Consider the following 26,064-nt stretch of genomic DNA (forward strand, 5'->3'; position numbering starts at 1 on the left):
CCTGCGCTCTCCGCTCCGTCTCTCCCCGATCCTCGGGAAAGGAGGGGAAAGAGATCCAGTGGGAGCATCCAGCTGGGATTGGGGGGGGGGGGGCTTTTGCACCCCGGTCTAGAGAAGGACCAGCCCCCTTTTAGTCTGTGAGCCCTCAAGGGGGGCATCCTCATTACCTTGTGTCTACCCCAGCGCTTGGAAGAGTGCTTTGCACATAGTGAGCGCTTAACAAATGCCATCATTATTATTGTCCTGTCCTCTTTAGGAGGGAGTTTGGAGAGATGGGGGTGGGGGGATGAGGTGGGTGGTGGTCTTCCACGTGCCCACCTCCTCCTCTTTTCTCCCCGCCCCAAGGGGGGCGGAGGCTGTGCGGGGTGGGGGTGGGGGGTCTCTGTCTCCAGCCAGCCGTCTCCAGGAGGAGGAGCCCCCAGCCCCAACGTGTAGAGGAGGGGGCAGTCCTGCGTTGGAGAGCCCGCCCCCCCACCCCCCAAAGAGGACTGGCTCGGGATTGCCACGACGCCCCTGCTCTTGGCGGTGCCCTCGGTGCCCCCCTCCCCCCCAGTGCTCTCCCCGCAGTGCTCCCGCGGGGGGCATCGAGCTGCCAGTCCCGGCTGGTCCCTCCGGCCGCCATGGGGAAGGGTCTGCCCAGGACGGCTGCCCGCTGCGGGCTGGGACTGGGATACGTTCTGCAGATGGCCGTGCTACCTGCCCTCGCCCTGCTCGGGGTGGGCAGCCCCGGTTCCGCCGCTCCAGGTAAGACTCCCTCCCCCGGGGGGGGATGTGGGGGCCGGGACGGATGGGCAGGGCAAAGGGGGTGCCCAGTGCCAGCCTCCCCTTTTCCCCTCTTCCCACCCCTGCCCCTCCTGTTCCGGGGAGGTTGGGTGTGGGTTGGGTCTGAGTGTGGGGTGGGGAGCTTGGGGTGTGGGTTGTGGGTCTGAACCCTTTTTTTGGGAGGGGAGGGTGGCCAGCCCCGGGGCCACTTTAGCCAAGCGCGCACGCCGGAGGGTACAGACGGATGCCCACCCGGAATGGACAGTAGTTGGGAGTCGAGTGGATTAAATGTGGGGGGGGAGATGAAAAAGGGGGTGCAAATGCACCCCGAGTTGGAAAGAGGGGGGTCCTGGGCTTGCCCTTCTAGCCGCAGCCTGGCTTTCGCCCCCCCCCCGGTCTTAGCTGGGTGGCAGGACTCCACGTCCTCTTGCCTGAGGGTGCCAGAGACCCCCAGCCTAGGGGGACCCCCCTACCCAGCCTGGTTGCCCTGGGGGGCTCTGCGGATGGAAAGCTGGGGGGGTCGGGGGGGACACACCTGTCCAGGAAGGAAAAGGGGGACCCCAGACCCTTTGGGGAATCGTGGCTGGGGACCCGTCGCTGACCGGTCCTTCCCAGGGGCTGGAGGGGGGAGAGGGGGCACCTTCCCTGGTTAGCCCGGGGATGGGCAGGCTGGGGGTCCGGCTGGGGATTTGCGGGGGTTTTAGCCTCCTTCGGCTGCCCTCCGAGTGTGAGGTGTGTGTGTCTCTGTATTTGGGGGTAACACACTCCAATTCCCAGTTGAATAAGTGTGTCTGTGTGGATGCCAATTTGGATGCCCGTGAATGCGCGCTTGGGTATCCGTGTGCGCCCTTGTCTAGATGTGTGTATGTGCTGTTTGTGTATTGCGGGGAACGACTGGCCCAAGGCGAGGATAGTTGTTTGCGGGGTGGCACAGTAGCCCGCAGTGAGGAACAGTGGCTGCTCGTCCCAGCCTGGCCCGGTCAAAAGGCAAAGGCAAAAAAGACACATTAGGGCAAAAAGTGGGATCCATAAAGATAAACGGGGGGATAAATGGATTCCTAGACGAGGAAAGGGGGAGGGAAGGAAGAGTGGCAGGTCGGTCATCCCCCGAGTTTCTTTAAACTGACTGTTATTGGACTCCCCCAAAGGCTTAGTACAGTGTCCTGCGCACAGTAAGCGCTCAATAAATACCACTGATTGAGTTCGCCTCTCCCTGCCAAGCGGGAGATGAACCGAGCTCCTCCAGCCGGACATCTCTCCTACCGGGGCATCCTCTCTTCCCCACCGAGTCCTGACTACGGTCCTCAAATCTGAGAAACCTGACCGATCCAACACTGGTCCTTTCCATTAGCTCCTTCTCCGCTCAGGAGATACATCAGGAAAGGAATTCACGTCCTCTCCAAGCGCCTAGTTCAGTGCTGTACTGATTGATTAGATCATCTTTAAACACTCCCCCCCCCACGCCCACCCCCTCTTTGCAGCTGCTATCAGTATCAGTTCTCCGGTAAATGTTTGCTAGAGAGATCAGAGCAGGCCAGGTGACTGTTAGCTGGACACCCCTTTCACCCCCTACTCCCAGTTTAGGGACTGGGACTGCTTTTTGGATGTGATGCATCCACAATTTATAGCAACAACAATAAGAATAACAATAATTGTGACACTTGTTAAGCACTCTGCTTTGGACCACTTATCACTCACACTTTGAAGATCACCCCAGTACCCCTTTCCCCTCTTTGGATGGGAGGATCCCCTGATGGGTTTTTTTTTGGGGGGGGGGTTGTTTTTGCCACTTGATCAAAGGTGAAAATCAGCTTCTCCTTGGAGAATCCTATACATTACTAGTTAAATGAGGCTCACTGAAATGCTTAAAATCTTGTATTTCACAGTGGGAAAGAAGAAAGGTGGTATTTTATTTATTTTTTTTAAAAAAAGGAGTGGGGGGGGGGTTTCAACCTTCAGATGAAGCCTAGACATTCATGACACGTTGACTGTGGAAAGCAGGGGCTTTTGTTCGTGGGTGTCCCGGAATCCTGCATGTGAGCACAGTAAAGGAAAACGAGAGGCATTTTAATTCATGAGTCCTAGCAAGGAGCCTCTCTTTCAGGTGCTCTAGTTTCTGGCAGTTTTTGCCCATCGGAGGGTCTTGAAAGTACTCTGCTAGGGAGGATTAAGAGTGAGTCTGGCTAGTCAGAATGAGCGAAGGCCTGAATTCTTCCTGAAACAAGTCATTACCTTCAATTGGGCAACAGAACAGGGCTCGCTTTCCTGTTTCAGTCCCAGCTGGGGGCTTTTTGTCTTAGCTCCCATCTCTCCAACCCACCTGATATGCTTCATTTTTTGGGAAGAGTCCCCAGGAAAGTGGAGTCGTATTTTGGGAAACAGTAATGAGTCTGTGTAGCTTTTAGCAAGATGTTGCCAATAAGTGGTCCCTTCTCTTCCCAAGCCCTGTAAGAAAGCAGAGGAGTCTGAAGAGATTCGGAAATGTCTTTTGGGAAAGGAGGGGAGAAGTCTGCAGGGGGGCAGTTACTGGGTGGAGCCTGGAAAGTTGGGATTTAGGAGAGATGGAGAGGTCCCGGTTGGCACTTTGGGTTTTAGCACATTCACGTGTCGATTGTCGCCTCTGAGACGTCAGTAGCAAAGCTAGAACAGCAGAGGGAGTTGTTTTCAGAAGAAAGATTGGGAAGTGGAGAGACGGGCAGCAACCCTTTTGCTTTCTAAATTAGCATTTTCCCGCACAGCAGTTTTCTCTGTGGCTTTAGTCCATTTCCCATGTTTACTCTCTCCCCCGCCTTCAAAGCCTTACTGAAGGCCCATCTCCTCCAAGAGCCCTTCCCTGACTAAGCCCTTCTTTCCTCTTCCCCCACTCCCTTTTGTGTCACCCTGACTTGTTCCCTTTGTTCATCCCCCCTCCCCACAGCACTTATGGACATATCTGTCATTTATTTACATTATTGTCTCTCTTCCTGCGTAGACTGCTCTAAGCTCGTTGTGGGGAGGGAATATGTTTGTTACATTGTACTCTCCCAAGTGCTTAGTATGGTGTTTTGCACACAGTAAGCGCTCAAATACGGTTGAATGGATTTATGTTCTGGATGGTGCAAATGAGAGGGATTGTGTCTACTGACTTTATATGCTCCCAAGCGCTTGGTACAGTAGTCTGCAAACATAAGGACTCAAAAACGGTTGGCCGGTTGATAGAACAACTCAGAGAAGTTCAATAAAAGCATGTTTGCTGACCAGAAGAGTTAAGTATATATTCCGCCGGCTATCTTCTGATTCGAAAGGAGCAGGTGGGCGCTGCTAGGGAAGGAGAAGCAGCAAAAAAAAAAAAAAGTGACCTGTTTAATCTCTGCTTGCAAACTCTTCCCTTGGCACATGCAATAAACAGTTGATTATTTCCGAACAACCCAAGAAAGGCGGCTGAGAGGGATCGATTCCTGTTCTCTATTTTGTCCCATTTCATTTCTCCTCCTAGTTCACTGAAATGTTTCTCTGGGAGGAAACCTCTCAGTTTCAACCCCACCCTTCGTCAGAGAAGATGGTAGCTGAGTGGGGGCTTGGGAGAAGTTTCCTTCTCAGCTCCGGTTGAGAAAATCCTTTCCACTGCTGAACTGTCATTCTGCTTTGTGCTTCTAAAAAATTGATTGATTTTACGCCTACACTCCCAAGCCTCTCTTTATTCCTCACCTCACTCTATAAAACCCATCTCCCCAATTCACTTTTGCCATCCTGATTTACTTGGCTGTGTTAATGTTTACAGGACTTTTTTGGACTAAAGGACACAGCCAGGGGAGTGTTCTAATTTCACTTGCTTCCGAAACTGTCTCTTCACAACAACCCAGGGTCTTTCCTTTGCTTCTCTTTCAGCTTTTGAAGTGGAGGGTGGATGCCTTAAGCGATTTTAAACATTTTCCCATTCCCTGGTAAAAGATAAATCCACTGATAGAATAATGGTTAGCCATTTCCTCACACTCTGGAGTTGTATATTTTTTGTTTTAGAGTTCATACTAAACTTGTTGTTTTGTCATCCTTGATTACCTTATTGCCCGGAGCTGCCAAATTATTTTCTCCTCTTGTCCCGCTTTTGTATGCCATACTGGAGGGTGGGGAGTGGGCAGGGACTTGAGTGGGGGGGGACCTGGTCTCTAACCCCACCCCTACTGTGTCACCTTGGACAAGTCAGTTAACCTCGGTCCCTCATTTTTCCGTGCCTGTAAAATGGAGTAAGATTCCTGCCCTTTCGGCTTAAACTGTGAGCCCTGCTTAGGACAAGAATCTGCCTGATCTGATTATGTATCTATCGTAGTTGTTGGTCCATAATTTAAGTTCTTGATAAATACTGCAATTACAAATATTTCCTAAATATATCCACCAATCACATTTATTGAGCATTTACCATGTGCAAAACACTGGACTAAGCACTTGGGAGAGGACAGTATAACCGAGTTGGTAGATATATTCCCTGCCCACAAGGAGCCTAAAGTTAATAGGGGAAGAGAGACATGAATATAAATAAATTACAGATGTATACATAAGTGCTGTAGGGGTGAGGGAGGGGAGAAAATGCAGAGGTATACAAAATGGCTACTGTTTATTCCTGGGGACCAGTGAATTTTGCATATGCAGTTTTTGCTAGAGTTATAATGTGGTCATTTCTCTAGCTGTGTGCTATTGACGGCAGGGAGGAGCCACTTTCTGGTGAAAGTTAAGGTGTGGGAGTTCCCAGGTGTTTTCACTAGGCATTTGACCCATTCACAAACTCTCAGACAGCAGAGTGTTAAAGTTGGCCCCGTACTCATTTAATTAAACTTATAATTTAAAAATGAGCACACAGGCAGATATTTGTCCCTACACAGGGTCCTCTTTTATTAGCATTAACAGCAGTTCGAGAATGCTTGGTATGAGAAAGTGAAATACAGCATGTGAATATTCTAATCTTTGGGGAAAACACTTTGTAATTAAATACCCCACTATATCTCATTGTAAAAGTCGTGGAGGTGGTGTGAGTGAGCAAGGAAGGGGACCGGCAGGGAGAAGACTTAATTAGCCTGATGGTCTGTCAGACATTTTTATTCTGTATATTAGAGCCAATAATAATTATGTTAACTGAAGAAATTGAGTAGTCAACTTTCACCTCGAAGTTACCAGTCTTGTTAAGTCCTTTATTTATTTGAAAACGTTCATGCATAAAGATTTCAACCTCATTAATCATGTTGTCATATCAATTCCATACCTAGTTTAATCCCCAATTATGAAAGCAGTAAAATGCAGAGATAAACATGTGTGTCTCCTCTGTTAATTTAGGGTCTCGTAGGGTGTAACCTGTTTGAGGGTTTTTTTTTTACTAGCTGATTGGTAGGTTTCCCATAGGCAGGTTTCCCATATTAGTTGATTTCTAGAGTGGTTTTTAACCATTCACTGCTTCAATGAGGAACGATTGATCTTTTCCCTCTGGTTTTTTAGAAAGATCAGAAAGGCTGTGTTTGACAACATGCTTCCTAAACAAATAGTATCCTCACAATAAAATCACATTTCACAGTGGAATACTTTACCTAAAGTATGCTTGGTACAAAAAGTGCCCATTTCAAAAACTCAGGAAGATGACCTCTGTAGTCATTCTAGAAAACAGGAGTGGCAGTTAATGCGTATTGTCGATCTAAAAGAGAGCTCTGTTCTCAGAGAGATGTAATTACTTTCTCTTATTAGAAAATGGAAGTTATGACACATGTACTTTTGATTTTAAGTCAGTGCAAAGTAGTTTTAAAAATAGGAAACTTCATGATTCTGCCTAGATGTTAGTAGGACATTATGAATATTAGAGTTTGTAGCCTGAGCTCATATTCAATGCGCTAGTAATGATAATAGTGGCATTTAAATGCTTACTGTGTGCCAAGCAACATCCTAAGCACAGTGCGGCAGATACAAACAAGACAATCAGGTCAGACAGTCCCTGACCCATACGGACCTCATAGACAAAGCAGGAGGGAGAACAGGTATTGATTCCCGATTTTTACAGATGAGGAAGCTTTGGCACAGAGAAGTGAAGTCTATTTGCCCAAGCTCACACAGCAGGCAAGTGGAAGAGCCAGGATTAGAACTCAGGTCCTCTGACTCCCAGGCTTTCTCCACTAAACTGAATATATTTCTAAAAGTGTGTTTCTTGCATTCTAGAATGTAAATGAACCTAATCAAATCTTCAAAGGAGGGGGTCTAATAAGATAATTTAGGACCAGGCCCAACTGTTTGCTGTATTTATAAAATTATATTTAATGGCTGCAAATTCAGTATTTATGCTGTTCCAAGAAAGGCTGATTTCATTTTATTTAGCTAAAGAATCTTGGATAGTTAACATTTCACCCAAAATGTTGATAATTGTATCCAAAGTTCAGTTCTAAATGTGAAATAGTTTTGTTTTTATCCTAAAATTTAAGTGTTATGATCCAGGTATTCTACTAAGCACTGAGGTAGATACACATTCATCAGGTGGAGCACAGATGGGGCTCAGAGTCTTAATCCCCATTTTACAGATGAGGGAGCTGAGGCCCAAAGAAGTGCAGTGACTTGCTCAAGGTCACACAGCAGACAAGTGGCAGAACTGGGATTAGGACGCAGGTCCTAGTGACTCCCAGTCCTGCACTCTGTCCATTAGGCCACACCACTTCTCCTAGGTTGGTTTGAATTGAACTTTGACAAAGTACTGCTACCGTTTTTTCTTGAGCAAAGAGATACATTCTTTCATTTCCCAAGCATCCACATTGCAGCCACCCAGTCGAGGGGGTCTACTTAGCTTCCTCATTGCCAAAACAGTAATTATGATGCCTGTCATTCTCATGAGCCTTTTTGCCTTTAGAGTCTCCTTGGAAGGATGATGCACTACTACCTTTCAAAGGATAAACCTGGGGATCAAGTGTGAGGAGGAAAAGTCAGCAGACTCGGTCTAGTCTACCACAGCCATCTTCCCAGTAGCAGACAGATAATTAGCAATTGTGGTATTTAAGATCTTATATGTGCCAAGCACTGTTCTGAGGGTGGCAGTAGATAAAAACTAATCATGTCTGATCCAGTCCCTATCCCACGTGGATCCTCACCAAATAAGTTGGGGGGCGGTGGGGAGGAATAAGTATTGAATCCCTATGTTGCAGATGAGAAAAATGAGGCCCAGAGAAGTTATGTAACTTGTTCAAAGTTACACAGCAGACAAGTTGCCACTAATAACCCACATCCTCCGACTCCCGGGCCTGTGCTTTTTCCACTAGGCCATTCTGCTTCTCACCTGATGATGTATTTATCCTCATGTTTGGTACAGTTTTTGGCACATAAGTTCTTATCAAGTGCCACGATTATTAATTAGTAACATTCAGTGGGCTGCTGTATAGAAACACGGACTCTGTTCACTTTCTCCTTTATGGGCAGGAAAGGATCCAAGTCATATGAGTGATTATTCCATGTGCCCCATGGGCTCAAGCCCTAAGACCGACATCTCCTGAGGATTCCAATGTAATGTTAGCCACCAGACAATCCGAAGGGAACCATGCCAGATCCTTGAACAAGACACCGTTATCTGAATGGCAACTTAATTTCCATCAGTTTCAGTCAGCCTGGTGGCAGTAGTTAAAAATAGGGGAGGGGAAGAATTAATTAAAAATGGAAATAATGGAAAAGAGAAAATGTGCCAGAACCCATCAGGAAAATATCCTGTCTGATTATAGCCCATTTGCCCCCTGCATATATTAAACCGAAATTTTAGAGACAGGCCGGCGTCACTTGAAGTGGGTCGCCTTGCCTTTCAAGCTGTAGGATCCACCAAAAATGTATGTCTTCCAACTTTTTAGGCTGTTTGGTGAATATTTATTTCAGTGGCTCCAGGACTTTTTATTTTTCCAGAGCTGAGTGGCTGCCAGCTCTGGTTAGTACACATTCAAGTAGAGAAGCAGTGTGGCTTAGGGGAAAGAGCACAGGCTTGGGAGTCAGAGATCGTATTTCTAATTTCTAACTTGTCTGCTATGTGACCTTGGGCAAGTCACTTAACTTCTCTATGCCTGTTACCTCATCTGTAAAAATGGGGATTAAAAAATGTGAACCCCATGTGGGACAGTCTGATTACCCTGTATCTACCACAGTGCTTAGCACTTTGTAAACGCTTAACAAATACCATTATTATTATTATTATTATTCTTGGAGACATAGCCAAAATCACTCAGTTCATTGCTCTGCACATAGTAAGTGCTCAGTTTATACAATTGATCGATAATCCCCTCTAGACTTCGAGCTCGTTTTGGGCTGGGAACATGTCTGCTAATTCTGCTGTATTGTACTCTCCCAAGCACTTAATACAGTACTCTAAACATAGTAAGTCCTCAATAAATCCCATTGATCAATAAGCCGAATCTGCATGTACAAACTACCCAGGGAATTGAAGCCCTAAAATGCACTTTTAGTTTGAATAATCTGGGTATCATGTTCAAAAACTGGTTCATTTAGATGAGTAAGGGCTCAGTGAATTGGGGCCTGAGTTATCTAGGTGATTGACATGTGTAGGCAGCTAGGTTGGTTTTGTGTTGCTTTTGGTTAAGTGTTTATCTCGAGCCAAGATTTGGGGCTTGGAGATTCAGAATGTTCTGCCATTTGGGCTGAATTGAGCAGTAATGTTTCATATATAGTGATGCCTCAGCAGTGAACTGGAGTAAAGGGGCTTTATTTCTGAGTCTCCTGGTGAGTGATAGGGGGAAATGTTAAGTAATTTGTATTAGCAGTGCATCCTCTGAGAATAGGCAGTGCTTGGGTTTTCTGGGTTCCCGTGGGCCAGGATGTGATTGCTTGAGAAATCTAGGATTTCATCAGTCATGTCAGAGAAAACATGGAACTAACCTTTCGGGGATCCTGCAGAACACACTTCATCTGTCGCCGTTTTGGAGCATGGTATAAATGGGTAAGCGACTCGAGAGATTGCTTTTGGTCCTTGCTTTTAAGCAGAAGATGATCTGTCATCCTGAAATAATCCAAAAAGATTCCCAAGGAAGAATTCCCACTCCCAGAGATGGAAGGGGTGAATGAATGTCTTTCTTCCAACAACTCTGTTGAATTGAGAAGCAGCATGACGTAGTGGAGAGAGCACAAGCCTGGGAGTCAGAAGGTCATGGGTTCTAATCCCAGGTCCTCCGCTTGTCTGCTGTGTGACCTTGGGCAAGTCACTTCACTCCTCTGTGCCTCAGCTGTAAAATGGGAATTGAGACTGTGAGACCCACAAGGCACAGGGACTGTGTCCAACTCGATTTGATTGTATCCATCCCAGCACTTAGTACAGTGCCTGGCACAAAGTAAGCACTTAACAAATACCATCATCATCATTATTATTATTATTAATCATTTAAATTACATGGTTTATCTCTCAAGCCTAAGGTAGAGGACTAAACCAGTATGTTTAGAACCCAAGATAATCATTTGGTTTGCCAGAATGGAGGATAACTGTGCTCTCCTTACACAACGAAGGTATTTACACTTAGGATAGCAAAATGCCAGGAAAATGACATTTTTTGTAATGAATTTGTCATGTGAACGTTTAAGTTCCTTGAAGGCAGGGATGGTTTCTACCAACTCTATTGCATGCTCCATAGAGCTTAGTACAGTGGTCTGTGCACTGTAGGTGCTCAATAAATAACATTGATGAACCAGCTCTGATGCTGAAGGGAGAAGAAAAGTGTAAAATTTAGGGGTGGGTTCTTGTGGCTCTTGTACCAAATAATAAATCATTGGCATTTAAGCACTTACAAGGTGCCAGGCACTGTTCTAAGCTCCAAGGTTGATACAAGGTAATCACATTGGACACAGTCCATGTCATTCATTCAATCATATTTATTGAGAGCTAGCTGTGTGCAGAGCACTGTACTAAGCGCTTGGATTGTACAATTCAGGCAACAGATAAAGACAATCCCTGCCCAGCAATGACCTCAGAGTCTAAAAGGGGGAGACAGCTCAGACTTGATCCCCATTTTTAGATGAGTTAGCTGAGGCACAGAGAAACAATTTGTCCAAGGTCACACAGCAGGCAAGCGCCAGAGCCAAGATTAGAACTCGGGTCCTCTGACACCCAAACCTGTACTCTTTCTACTAGACCACACTTGAGGTTGCTCTTGCAGCTCTTTGCCCGGAATTGAGATGCAAAGTGGTTCTCACATTAATTTCTGTCCTTTTCTAGGAAGGGCTTTCTTCTTTGAGGTCAGGATAGAGACTGGAGTTAAACAGCACCTCCATCTTCCCTGTCTCAAGACCGTAGCCTTGGCATTTTCCTTGACTCATCTCTCTCATTCAACCTGAATATTCAGTTTGTCACCAAATCCTCTCAGTTCTATCTTCACAGCATATCTAGAAATTCCCCCTCTCCTTCAAACTGTTACCACGCTGATCCAAGTATTTGTACTATCCCGCCTTGAATCAGTACTGGCCTCTCTGACTTCTGTCTCTCCCCGCTACCATCTAGACCTCACTCTGCTCCCTGGATTATTTTCTCAAAAACCGACCAGTCCACATCTTCCCACTTCATAAAAACATCCATTGATTGTCAAATCCACCTCCACATCAAACAGAAACTCCTTACCATTGGCTTTTAGACACTCAATTAACTTTCTCTTTCCTACCTTATCCCTCTTATCTACTACAACCCAGCCTGCACACTTCTTGTCTAATGCCAACCTACTCACTGTACCACCATCTCACCTATCTTGCCACCAACCCCTTGCCCACATCCTCCCTCTGACCTGAAATTCTATACCCCTTCATAGCCAATATACCACCATTCTCCCCATCTTCAAAGCCCTACTAAAATAATATCTCCTCCAAATGACCTTCCCTGATTAGACCCTCATTTTCCCATCATATTCACCTTCTCTTCTGTCTCACCTGTGCACTTGGGCCGAATCTCCCTTAAGCACTTCGATACCCACTCCAGTCCCACAGCTCTTGCATACTTTAGCTGATTTTCTACCATATTCCCCATCTGTAATTTATTTTGATGTCTCCACCTCTCTCTAATAATTATAATGTTGGTATTTGTTAAGCACTTATGTGCAGAGCATTGTTCTAAGTGCTGGGGTAGATACAGGGTAATCAGGTTGTCCCATGTGAGGTTTACAGTCTTAATCCCCATTTTACAGATGAAGTCACTGAGGCCCAGAAAAGTTAAGTAACATGTCCATAGTCACACAGCTGACAAGTGGTATAGCCAGGATTCGAACTCATCACCTCTGACTCTCAAGCCCGGGCTCTTTCCACTGAGCCACGCTGCTTCCTTTGACTTTGAGCTCCTTGTGGACAGGGATCCTCTTTTACCAACTTCACTCTATTTTTCCAAGTGTTTAGTACAAGTCTCTCCCAAGCAGTAAGTGTTCAATAAACTATAATCCTCAATCTCCCTTTTTTTTTCCCTGTCCAAAATAAGAAGAGAAAACTTGTTGTTCTGCCTATTGACTGTAAGCTCCTTTGGGGCAGGGATCTTATCTACCAACTCTATTATATTATACTCTCCCAAACACTTAATGCAGTGCTTTGCACACAGCAAGTGCTCAATAAATACCATTGATTGAATGGATGTGTAACTAATTGTCCATGGCTAGAGAAATGAGTCCTACCAACTCTAGCACCTTCAAACTTATTTAGATCCTCCTCTATCCTCATGTTTATATACCTCTTTGGTTTTTTTTATGACTCTAGTTATAAATATTTTAGTATCCGCTGTTAGTGTAAGCCTCCTGTGGGCAGAGAACATGTCATTTCTTTATTCTGTACTTCCCAAGCATCTAGTATGTTGCACTGCACCACATGGGTGCTCAAAAAATGCTGCTGCTACTCCTACTATTCCTGCAAGTTTTCAGTGGGTTGAAACACCCAGGGGAACATGTTAGAGACTCATAATAAATGTTAGGTGTAATGATGCAAACAATAATGGTGGTAATGGTAAGAATGATAATATAATAATAAAGTGAAAATGATAATCCTCTCTGACCAACAAAGTAGGATTAGACTTGTTTCATTAACCTTTTGCTCAAGCACACTAATATATATTTTTTCCTCGGGAGTTCTTGATTTCCCCATTAGTCCCACAGATGGCCAAACCCAGGCTTTCCTTCGATATATTTATTTTTGGTCCTTAATTAAGTAAATTAAGGGAGGTGTGTCCAAAAGGGGGTGTTAGCTGGGCCTGAAAAGTGCAGCTGAACAAAGGGGATTTGTGAGAGCTTTTGACCCATCCCTCTCTAGCTAAAGGGGCAGGGGGGAAAGAGAGAGATAGAGACAGAGACACATTCACCTACGTTTGGTTATTCAAGCAAAACCCTGGTGGGCAGAATTCCACTTGGATGCAGGCGTGCGTTTTGCTGGAATCTTGGCTTACCGCCACAGGTAGGCGAAGCCCGATGATTCCACGGAGCCCTAAACCCACTTCCTCTTGCGGGCTAAGGAAAAGAGAAAACCTCAGGAGCTAACAGGGATTGTTTGGACTTCGGAAACTGTAGATGCCTGAAAGCTGCTTTTACTCTGCAGCCTCCTGGCCCATCAAGCAGCTAGTGTTCCTTGATTAGTGGTGGGGAGGAGGAGGGCTTGCACTATGAAAGATTAGCGCTTGGATTTTAAAGTGGGACTTGCCTCTTTGTTTGCCTCTCAAAGTCTTACTATTACCAGCCCAAATGTTGAAACGTGCCTGTAGGATGCTGACATAAGGCTAATAAGTGAGTTTTAAAGATAACAGTGGATTCCAGAATCTTGGGTTTGTTTTGCATTCAGTGACAGTCACTAAATCAGGAGAGGAATGTTCAAACAACACACTTGAGGAAAAGTGATTTTTATAGAAAGTAGCCATCCCTGCTAATAGCCAGTAACTGCACATAACCCTCCTGGCATTAAAAATCCATTAGCTAAGCCCAGTTTAAACACCAGCTGATGCTATGTCAGCTAAGTGGATGTTGGAATTTTTTTCATATAAGGCAGCAATAGCTGTTCTGAAATTTTTCTCAACTGTGGACATTAAAGGCAATGTCATCTGATAGGAGTAGCTCGAGTCCCCACTAAAGCAGCCTGAGATTTGAAATGTAACCAGAGTGGCCATCTGGTTATAATAAGGAGAAATAATTAAAAACAGGAATGAGGTTTGGAAAAGGTAACCTTAAAGAAAGATCATATGGGGAATGTTAAATCAACGTGTTTCAGTAAACGGAAGCTCCCGTGAAGTACCCAAGGTAGTATTTCCTTTAGCTTGGTAGGCATATCGATTCCAACAAAAAACAATTTTGGAGATTTTTAAATTTTTTGGGGGGAGGTGGGGGCGGTGGGGGTTCAGTTCCTATTCAAGGACAATTCTTTGAGAGCCTGCTTGCTTCTAAAGTGTTTATTTGTGTGGGTTTAGATTGTATATGGAGTAAGCCTGGCTAATGAAGTTAGAGCAGTTCACTAGCTCTACCAAAACAACTTCTGAAAGTGATAGGTCAATAAATATGCCCTGAGATTATTTGAGTTGGAGAACACAATCCAGATTATCCCACCCGAAACTGGGGCCCCTTTCCAGGTACATTTTACTTCTTTTTCCATATATGCCCTTTGTGGCACTATAGCATCAAGGCAGTATGATCTAGTGGAAAGAGCATGGGCCTGGGAGTCGGAAGACCTGAGTTCTAATCCCGGCTCCACCACTTGCCTACTGTGTGATCTTGGGCAAGTCACTGACCTTCTCTGTGCCTCAGTTTCCTCAACTGTTAAATGGGGATCAAGAACCTTTTCTTCCCCTTAATTAGGCTGTGAGCCCCATGAGGGTCAGGGACTGTGTCCAACCTGATGGATTTTTATCTACCCAGTTGTTAGAACTTTACACATAAGTGCTCAACAAATACTATTTAAAAAAATTGAGACCGTAGAAATTACAATGCTAGTGGCTTTGTTTCCAAATTATATTGGCAAGCTACATTTTTTATTGTTGGTTATTTAAAAGGTCAGTGAAAGCAGATAGAGAATTGGATTATACTATTGTAGAGTCTGATTTAGGGTTGCAGAGTAAACTAATGGGAGGAGAGCAGTAATTAATCACTTAATGTCATGCTGGAACTAGGACCATGAAGTATTGCTCTTTCTCACCTCCACTCTACCCCTTTTCTATTATGTGTCCATTAGGGAAACCTTAAACAAGTATCACCAAGTAGAGAATCATTCTTTCAGATTTGACCCAAATAGGTTTATTTCGTGCAAAAGGTCCCCAATGGTCACTTAAATGCTTAACACATTTTTCTGCAGGTCTTTCCATTTCAATGAATTACATATAGTTCTCTGGGTTTGGAGTGCTGTTTTTTTTACTTTCTTTTATTTTTAAATTACATTAGTTCACCATGGTAGAATGGGAGAAAATTTAATTATCTGCCCTTTTTCTGGAAACAAGTATTTAAACATAATATTGCATTACAGCGAGGGCTCACAATTGAAAATAGTGTTTTACACATGTTAACGGATTTTCACAAGGAAACTTCTAATGAAACTGAAAATTCCTGTTCCCTGCCATTAATTGTTTAGGTTTGGCTCCATCTGTTCTGTAAACTCTCGTTCCTAATGGATCCTGAGCTTACTTGGACACTGTTTACACAATTAGATTACCAAACAAAATCTTATTTACCAACATATTGTATGCTGACGGAATAATCTAATCTTGAGTGTGTTCAATTCAAACATTCATACCAGATGGAAATATTTCTCAGTTCAACCCTGGGTGTCTGGAGTTTTAGTTTGAAACCCACTTTAGGTTTTGGAGAATAAAAGCATAAAATGAAAGCAACTTTTTCCAGATGTTTTTCCTTGTCTATTGTGCAAAACCTAATTCTATTACAAGACTTAAAAAGATTATTGTATGCAGCCACTCCATAAATCTGTGCCATTTATGAACAGGGAGAATTATGAAATTGGAGCTAACAAGATGATTCTACACAGATTGGAGTTGGAAGAGTTTCATTATTAGACAAAGTCACCCTGAAATGCAAATATACTTTCGTCTTTCAAAGGTTTGTCGCTTCTGAAAACTCCAATTTACTTGAGAAACAGCCTGCTTGTATGCTTTTTTTTTCCAAAAATGTATTCTTTAATAATTTACCTTTCAACTCATCTATATTTTATCCAGCTTGTGTCACCCATCATCTAGTGATATGATTAATATTCTGAGATCTGCCAACACCCCAGCTAGAATTTAACCAACAGCCACCTTTAGCACTTATTTATTGATACCTATCCTCAGTATTTGTGCTTACGGCGTATATTTGTGGGTCCCCATATATATTTTTCTATGTATATCATGGACTATTCATTGTTTATTCTGATTCCACTGTGTGTAAATATTTTTGTCTCTCTTCCCTCAGAGTATAAGCTCCGTATGGGTAAGAAATGTGTTTTGTGCTTCTTTGTACTTTCTCAAATGCTGAGTGCAATGCATTGCATTCAGTGTGCCCTTAGTACTAATACTAGTAATAATATTTACTAAGAGTTTACCATATGCAGAGCACTGTACTGAGTGCCTTGGAAAGGATACACAGGTGGGAATTAGACATGGTCTCTATGCTCGGGGGGTGGGGAGGTGCTTTCTACTACAGCAACATAAACTTTTACCGCACCATAAAATCTTCCCATTAAAGGTTGTGTGGTCACTGTTTTAAGTCCTTCAGGAAATACATTCCCTTGTAGTTAATAATTGTGATATCTGTTAAGCATTTACTGTGTGCAAAGCACTGAGGTAGATACATAGTTATCAGATCAGGTACCGTCCTTTCCCCAGGGTCTCACAGGCTGAAGGTGTGCAACGTTCTGCAGCCCTGGGCCAATAAAGGACAAGTATTTCCTGAACACTTCAGCGGATCTTCCCGGCAGCAAGAATCAGTAATGCCAAAAAATGGTGATTGTGGGTAGAAAAGACATTTATTAATCACTAAGAGCCAAGTATGGGTTTGAGACAGGATAATCAGATCTGGTATAGTTTTTACCCACTGGGGATTCCCAATCCAAGAGGAAGGAAGAACAGATATTGACCTCCCCACCCCATTTTACAGATGAGGAGACTGAGGCCCAGACAAGTTATGGCTTGTTGAACGTCACCCAGGAGGAAGGGGGCAGAGCCGGCATAGAGCCTGGGTTTCCTGAGTCCTTGTCCTGTTGCCCTCCTTTTATTCATTCACTCATATTTATTGAGAGCTTACTGTGTGCAAAACACTGTCCTAAGCACTTGGGAGAGTACATCTAACAATAAACAGGCACATTCCCCACTAACGTTGAGCTAGGTCATCCTGCTCCTCAAGTGGCATGGTGCTTGTTGTGGGCAGCGCCCGGATCTACCAACTCTGTTCTATTGTATTCCCCCAAGCGATTAGTACAGTGCTCGGCACACAGTAAGTGCTTATTAAATATGATTGATGCCCAAGGGTTGAGGAGCTGAAGGGACTGTGGCCTCAGTCCTCCTAGCTGTGGCAGCTTCTCCTCCCTATAAGTCCCATGGTTAGACTGTAAGCTCCTCCTGGGCAAGAATTGTGCATTCCAACTCTCTTGAGTTGAACTCTCCCAAGTACATAGAGTGCTCTGCCTTTAGTAAGCGCTCAATTAATACTTTGATAGAGAAGCAGCGTGGCTCAGTGGAAAGAGCCCGGGCTTGGGAGTCAGAGGTCGTGGGTTCTAATCCTGGCTCTGCCACTTATCAGCTCTGTGACTGTGGGCAAGTCACTTAACTTCTCTATGCCTCAGTGACCTCATCTGTAAAATGGGGATTAAGACTGTGAGCCTCATGTGGGACAACCTGATCACCCTGTATCTACCCCAGCACTTAGAACAGTGCTCTGCACATAGTAAGCGCTTAACAAATACCAACATTATTATTATTATTGAGGGCCCAGGGCCTTTTGTGGGGAAATTCAGGCTGGGTCAGAAGCAGGAGGCCTAGGGAACCAGCAGCTCACTTGAGTGCCCGGTTGAGTCCCTGATGAGGGCTAGTTAGGTGAGTTTTCTTGATGCTGCCCAAGTGGAGAGAGGAGAAGGTTTAGGCTGACAAGAGCCTAATTGGAACCTAGGAGGGCAGTGCCCAGAAGGCTAGACTCTAAGCTCCTTTAAGGGCAAGGATCATGTCTACTTACACTATTTTGATACCCCAACTGGCTTCAGAGAGTGCAAACAGTCAGTGCTCAATAAGGACAATCAAGGGGCCATCAGGGGCAGCAATGCCTAGTGGACAGAGCATGGGCCTAGGAGTCAGAGGCACCTGGGTTCTAATCCCAGATCCCCCACTTGTCTGCTGTGTGACCTTGGGTAAGTTGCTTCACTTCTCCATGCTCTGTAGAATGGGGATAAAGACAGGGAGCCCCATGTGGGACAGGGACTGTGGCCAACCCAATTTGCTCATGTCCATTCCAGTGCTTAGTACAGTGCCTGCCACATAACACTTAATAAATAGCACAGATATTATTACTATTATTACAAAGCTGCCCAAGATGAGTGAAGATGCAGCGACTTTTTAATGATAGTGCTTACTATGTGTCAAACACTGTTCTAAGCCCCAAGGTAAATACAAATTAATCAGATTGATCACAGTTCCTGTTCTACATAGGGCGCTCAGTCTTAATCCCCATTTTGCAGTTGAGGTAACTAAGGGGCAGAGAAGTTAAGTGACTTGCCCAAGGTCACACAGCAGACAAGTAGATTAGAACCTAGATCCTTCTGACTCCCAGGACCGTGCTCTATCTAGTAGCCCATGCTGCTTCTCTACTCACCATGCTCAGCAGAGCTTTTGGGGGCTTCAGGGTAAGAGGCGGTGGGCTGACTCGCCTTCTGAATTTCATGCTTCTCAGGAGAGATCCACACACTAGCAGCAGAAGCTAGGTCCCCTGTGAGTGTGTGAGCAAAAGGAAAACTTTTTTTTCTGCTCTTTTGGAAAGAAAATAGTGAGCAGCCAGCCAAACTGTAGGCAATCTTCTCCTTCAGAAGGGTAATAAGGATTCCAAAGCTAATCAGGAGTGGCTTGGGCCCTAAATAGTTTTGAAAATATCATCTTATCTTCACAAGATCTTATTCTATTTGAGGGAACCAGAAGAAACAATTTAGAATGCCTTTAATGACTAGTTAGCCTGCTTATTTGAGTTTTAAGCTTTAAAGAGCAGTCAGCTCCTAGCAGTATGCTTTGAAGATTTTGTGCAAAAAAACAAAAAAAACCCATAATGAATCCTAAAACAAAGAGACTGTAGTTCTAACCCCTCCGAGCCTAGAGCTGTTTACTCTCAGGAAAACAAACTTAAATGTTAAAAAAGACAGAAACTTGGGAATAGGCCTTCTGAATAATGGCAAGGATATTTCTTGGTGTGAGTAAGTTTGCCGTTCGTATATTTTTCTTCTGTTTATTTTCTTTAAGTTGTAGAAAAAACTGTGCTGCGAAAGAATGAGTCAAGAAATGTCACCTTTTCATATTTGCCATGTTAAAATACTAGCCCAAAGGCCCCCGAAGCTCTCTCCCTCTCTCAGCAGAGGGTTATCAAGGATGACTTTTGACTTCTTGTGGCTTTACATTTGCCCTGTTCTTGGCCCAGTGGAAAGTGCACTACTGAAAGAGTGCTTACTGTGAGAATCAGGAGACTTGGGTTTTGGTTCTGCCTGTATTCAACTAGCAGGGTTAAGACCACCCGTGAAGTTTGCAGTGAGATGGCCCCCTACCCCCCTCCTCTCTTACTGAGATCTCTGCCCCCAGAGGGTCCATAATAATAACAATAATAATAAGATACATATTTCCTTCCTAGGTCAAGCCTACCTATTGCCTCACTTTCCATGTGCAGTAAGACTTAACCAGACAGACCTTCCAACCTGGGTCCGATAGGATCCTGGGATGGATGAGAAAGTGATAACTTCCCTCCATGAGACTGGCCTCAGAGCTTGGCTCTCCAACACTGAGCAGCTTATGGTAGGAGTTTTTTATGGTATTTGTTAAACCACTACAATGTAAAACACACTGTTCTAAGTGTTGGGGTAGTTACAGATTAATTAGGTTGGACACAGTCCCTGTCCCGCATGGGGCTCACAGTCTAAGTAAAAGGGAGAATGGGAGAACTGAGGTATGGAGAAGGGAAGTGATTTGCCCAAGGTCACACAGCAAGCATTTGGCAGAGTTGGGATTAGAACCCAGGTCCTCGGGCACCCAGGCCTGGGCTCTTTCCACTAGACCATGCTGCTTCCTCCCTATCTTTAGCTTTCTGATGTCTAGGCTTTTCAGGGACTCTAAATGACACTTCCTGGACTTTTTCTTATTTCCTGTATTTGAATCATTTGAGTGTAAATCACTTGAGGATAGAGGCTATCTGTCTCTTTTTGCCTCTTTTGAACTGTGCTCAGCACACATTAGATGCTCAATGAATAGATTCATTGCTTGATGATACCATCATAGAAGCTGCGAGACCTAGGCCTAGAGATTGTCTCTATCTGTTGCCGAATTGTACTCTCCAAGAACTTAGTACAGTGCTCTGCACACAGTAAGTGCTCAATAAATACAATTGAATGAGTAGTAGAAAGAGCAACAGGGGACGTGAGTTCTAAACTTGGCTCTGACACTTGCCAGCAGTATGACCTAGGGCAAGTCACTTAACTTCTCTTCAGTTAAGTGCTTCAGTTTCCTCTCATCTAACTTGGAGATAGGATCCCTACTCTCTCGCCACCTTAGATTATCAGCTGTTGAATATTCTTTTGATTTTTCTCCCTGGTGAAATGATTCAATCAAATGTTTAAACTTAAACCTCCAGTCATTGCCCAAACAGCTCCACGTCAAACAGAAACTCCTTACCATCTGGGTCTAAAACTTTTATTTCCCCTATCTGCCTCGGAGTCCCTCTAAACTGTGAGCTCATTGTGGGAAGGAATGTTTCTGTTTGTTGTTGTATCAAATTCTCCCAAGATCAAAGAACAATGCGTTGCACACAGTAAGAGCTCAATAAATATGATTGAATGAGCTATGCACTTGGCTGTGAGCTGGAGATTCGAAAGCCTTGTGTTCCATTCCCAGCTCTGCCACTTGTCTGCTTTGTGACCTTGGGCAAGTAACTGAAGCACAGAAGGGAAGTGACAGCTGTAAAATGGGGTTTAAGACTGTGAACCCCTTGTGGGATAGAAACCGAGTCCAACCTGATTAGTTTGTATCTACTCCGGTGCTCAGAACAGTGTTTAACACACTTAACAAATACCATCAATTACTATTATTATCCCTCAAGCACTTTGATACTCACCCAGCCCCACATTACTTAGGTAATTACTCTTATACTCTTTCTCCTTTCCCTAATCAATTTTAATGACTTTATCCCCAGTGGACTGGAGCTCCATGAGGGCAGGGAGTTCTTGTATTATAATTTTCCAAGCACTTACAACCATGCTCTATAAGCTCGTTGTGGGCAGGGAATGTGTTGATTGACTCTCCCAAGCACTCAGGACAGTGCTCTGCAGACAAGTGCTCGATAAATACAATCGTTTGACACAGTAAGCACTCAACTACCTCCGATATATGCCAAAAGCATCTACTTCTAAACAGAAAGATTCCAGCATTTTTCATGTGCAATTCATTTGGCTTTAATTGCCAAGTAGCTGAAAAATTGAAGTAGGAATTCATTTCCTTTGGTCTGGAGACATTTGATCCTATACCTGAAAAATTACATTGGAAATTGTGTAGCATAATAGATCTTCCTGCAGCCCTAGTGAAGTAAATATAGCATGAAGCCCTTTTTAAGGTATCCAGATGGTTATGGATTATACTTCTCTAGCCAATGAAGAGAAGATTATAAAGTAACTGTTCTTTTTTGTTGAGACATCAGTAAACACAAACCCAACTTGCCCTGAATAATTACCAAGAGGGAGTTGTGCAATGTCCTTTACTGGTCGTTGTTTGTAATCAAATAGACTGAACCTTGCCGTGACATAAAACAGAAGTCATGGCTGGGGGAGAGATCTGTAATTATTCTCACCAGGTGCCCATAAGGGAATGCCAGAGAGATGTTTGAAGACACAAATATTGCTGGAGGAAAGGTTTTGGAACTGTCAGACCACCCTTAAAGACAGCTACTAAACCAACCCAGGGTAATTGCAAGGGTTAAGGAATGTTTCTTTGGAAATGAGAAGAGGAGGCAGATGACTTTGTCATCCCAAGAGCTTCCTTTTATAATGCAGTGATATAGTTCTCAATTGGACAGTGTGTTAGATGATTTCAAAACCCGGATTGGTGTGTGAGAACCCAAATTAGCAGTGGTAGTCTCTTTGGGGGTGGGGGAGGGAAACCTTTAACACGGCAGTGTTATAAAATCGACTAGAGTGTTCATTGCTAAATACGCTTCTCAACAAAAGAGTGTTCAGTTCTCATAAAATGTTTGACTCACACAAGTGAATTACTCAAACCTCAATTTGAATTTTCTTTTTCTTCTCTTGGGGATTTAGGACAGAAACAGTTCTCAAGCACGATAATAGAATAATGGTGGCATTGGTTAAGCACTTATGAAGTGCCAAACACCAGCGTAGATACAAGAGAATCAGCTTGGACATGGTCGGGCTCACGGCCTAGGCTGGAAAACAGGTAAATGTAACCTCATTTTACAGGTGACGAAACTGAGGCACAGAGACGTTGATTTTTTTTCCCCAGGGTCACACACAGAGCAAGGGGTAGAGGTGTGACTTGAAGGTCTCCAAGCTCCCACCTCTTTAGCCGTTCTACTGGACTCCGCTTGTGTCCCTTTGGTTTAAGTGGACATAACCAAGAGCAACCACTGTTTTGTCTCCACGTTGGATTTTTTTCCTCTGGGAACTGATTAAATCTGTTCTCCTATGAGGATTTAAAATTAGCTGGGGAAATGGGGAGAGGTCAGTGGAACATGCTGATGGGAAACTTTCATTTTTTTGTGAGTTCCATTATCATTTAGCATTGCTGAGTGCTAGACACATGTTTGGCCTTATTCAGAGAGTCTGATCAGTAGTTTTACAAAGAGTTCAGCATTTTCTCAAGGTCAGAGAATGCTGGCAGTTTCATCTTTCAGGATCCTTCAGCCGAACTGCTATGTGAAGAATGCCACTTTTCATCAGGAACTTCTGCTTTCACGTCCCAAAAAAGTCACATCTCTAAAGAACAATAAGTCCTACGGCTAGAAAGCATTTATAATAAAAAAAATTTTGATTATTCCACAAATGTAGAAAGAAATTCACATTCAAGCTTTCAAAAAACCTCCTTTTTTAGAAGTAAGTAGGCAAAATCTGTTTACTGGTGCTCTCAGCAAAGTTTTAATGATGTTGATTGATTCACATTTTTCCCTGCAAGTTTTTATATTAGTGAGCAGGAATTATATTGATCCTCTTTTAGAAGACATTAATGAAATCTGTAGATATCTTACAAGCCTGAGTTGTTAACCTTGGTAGGGTTTTGAATCCTTAAATGGAAGCAAAAGGAAAAAAGGCAAACTGTGGTGTGTAAATGCTACATAAGTGAACAGAGTGCCTCTTAGTCTTACCAGAGAGAGAAGACATGATGTATCTCTATGACCCCATTTGCTTGAAAATGTGCTTAGCAGAGGGCTTTTTCTTTTTGGAAATCTTTGTTTTCCTGCCTAATGCTCACCATCTATTTATCTCTACGGAAACAAGTTAAAAAGTTCATCATTCCCTGGGCTTCGCCAGAAACGCCTTCTGCTCTCACAATAGTAGTATGTCAAGATCTTGACCCACTTAAAAGGAAGATGCAAGATTTATTCTGGAAATTCACCAGAATAGGCCAGTTCTCAAAAATGCCAAGGAAAAGATCAGTGTTAGTAAATTCAAATGAACTTCAGTCTCACTTGACTTGGTACACTCAGCTAATTGGGACCAAAAATAATTTCAAGGGCAGGAATTTAGGCCCTGTCTGGGCAGGGGGTGAGGAAGGTGCGGAGGGTTTCAGAGTCTGCTGTGGAAAGTCAGATAAACATTTTCAGTGTTTTACCTCTTTCTGATGTGATTTTTGCATGATCTGTTGTGTTTGCTGTCCTTTGCTTAGATGGTAGGGGTAGTAAGACTGGCAGAAGAAGAATAGATAGAAGTGGATACTGGATAGAAGCACAGTCCTGGGAGCTAGAAGGACTTGGGTTCTAATCCCAGCTCTGCCACTTGCAGCTGTGTGACCTTGGGCAAGTTGTTTCACTTCTCTGGACCTCAGTTCCCCCATCTGTAAAATGGGGAAGACTGCGAGCCCCATGTGGGACAGGGACTGTCTCCAACCTGATTTTGCCTGTGTACATCCCAGTCCTAAGTGTAGTGCCTGGAACATAGTAAACACTTAACAAATACCACAGTTATTATTTTTGTGTCCAAAGGGTACATATCCAAGATCCACCCAAAGGAAGCCCGTGGCTTGCTTGGTCTCAGGTCTTGAGCCGGTCACTTAATCCCTCTGTTTCTCAGTTTCCTCATCTGTAAATTTTGAATTAAATACCCATTCTCCCTCCATTTTAGACTGTGAACCCCACTTGGGATAGGGAATAGGTTCAATCAGGTTTGTTCTGTGGCTACTCCACCACTTAGCTCATTGAGATTGTTAACTGGGAGAAGGTGTGGTGATCCTGCTCAGCATCTCTTAATCTCTTTTGTTCTGAATTGTTAGCCACTTACAGAAGTATCTGCTTATAAAACCAGTAGGTCCCTCTGCCTCATCGGCATGTACATGTCTCGTTCACGGAGGAAACCAAAACTTCTGTTCAAATGAGATGATTTAAGTAGAACAGAAAGTGGACTTTCATGGAGTGATGTCTAAAAGAGAAGCAGCATGGTGTAGTGGATACAGCACAGGCCTGGAAGGCAGATGGTCAAGAGTTCTAATCTTGGCTCTGCCCCTTGTCTGTTGGATGACCTGGGGTAAGTCATTTCTCATCTTTATGCCTCAATTAGCTCATCTGTAAAATGGGGTTTGAAGCTGTGAGCCCCGCATGGGACAAGGACTGTGTCCAATTTGATTTGCTTGTATCCACCCCAGCGCTTAGTACAGTGTCTGGAACTTAGTATGTGCTTAACAAATGCCATCATTATTATTTATCGTCCATATGTAAGTACTTTGACAGCTTCTTTGGCACTTAATTTGGTAAAAATAAGTTGTTCACCAAAGAGTTAGTAGCCTGGCCTAGTGGAATGAGCATAAGATTGAGTTTTAATCCTGGCTCTGCCACTTATGTGCTTGGTGCCCTTGGGTAAATCACTCAACTTCTCTGTGCCTCAGTTTCCTCATCTGTAAAATGTGGATTCAGTACCACGCTTTCTGAGCTGCTTGTGGAACAGGGACCAGGTCTGGTCTGATTATCTTGTATCTACCCCAGTGATTTGTATAGTAAGCGTGTAACGAATATTTTTAGAGATGAATGATTTCTCAAGCCTGTACACATGTAAGTATGCTTTTACATGTTGAGATGTGTTTTTTCTCTCCTTTTTCTGGATATGTTTATCTCTCATGTAGTAGACACCCATTTAAAGTCTTGCCAAAAGAACCGATATCTGTTTTTTCTGCATTCAGATTTAAAAGTGATGAGAGAAATTGTTAAAAAAAAAAATTCATTTATTATTTCAAGATGAAACCCTGAAGAGATGTAACAGAATTTATTATCACAAAGCAGGATTGATTCCTTCCGTAGTGGGGTATTCACAACTATATTTATAGAAGTGCAGATACAACTTTGTATTTTAGGAGAAGAAAGTGAACTTTGCAGAGGGGAATAAAGGCACAGTAAGTAAAGAAATGGTTTGCTGCCTTTTTGTACCTGGAGTGCTTTTGTAGTAACTAAATAATGTGCTACAAAGGAATTGCATCATTTTTTACACTTTCCTCTTAAAATTTGAGGTGGCATCAGTATGAGTCTGGATGGAAACAATCTGAAAGGTCTTTTGTAGCATCTTGCCACTCTTTTACCTACATTTTCTCATCCACATTTTTCTCCAAATCTAAGTGATAATTAATGACAGGGACTGCATTTGATCTCCTCCATGAGTGCTCTGTCTGTCAAGGAACCGTAATCTCCTGAGTTGATAAATGTGAGAGAAGAGACCAAGAATTAACTTCAGAAAACTGGTAGACTATCCCACTCTGCACAGAAGGAGAGAGGGGGTGAAGAGGAGGAGCGGTGCCAGAGGCCACATCTCAAAAAAAAAAAAAAGTTACCCGGTTCTTGGATGTGAAGGGAGCACTCCTTTCATCTGACCCTTCCCTCCCAAGTTTACACCCTCCTAGCCTCAGGAAGCAAGGACCAGTCCTACCTTATGCAGATGGAAGCTCTAGGAAACACA

General features: G+C 43.8%; 1 protein-coding gene across 2 annotated transcripts in view; it reads left to right on the plus strand.

The window, feature by feature from the left end:
- The first annotated feature begins 509 nt into the window (after window positions 1-509).
- The window catches only part of UNC5C (unc-5 netrin receptor C), a 245,796-nt gene continuing 220,241 nt past the window's right edge, over window positions 510-26,064 (plus strand). For both annotated transcript variants that reach the window (XM_029076389.2, XM_029076390.2), the window contains exon 1: window positions 510-744. In XM_029076389.2, the coding sequence (XP_028932222.1) occupies window positions 621-744 (124 nt within the window). In that variant the 5' untranslated portion in view covers window positions 510-620. The remainder of the gene's footprint in view (window positions 745-26,064) is intronic.

The sequence above is a fragment of the Ornithorhynchus anatinus genome, chromosome 12 (genome assembly GCF_004115215.2).
Source record: "Ornithorhynchus anatinus isolate Pmale09 chromosome 12, mOrnAna1.pri.v4, whole genome shotgun sequence".
NCBI classification, from domain to species: domain Eukaryota; kingdom Metazoa; phylum Chordata; class Mammalia; order Monotremata; family Ornithorhynchidae; genus Ornithorhynchus; species Ornithorhynchus anatinus.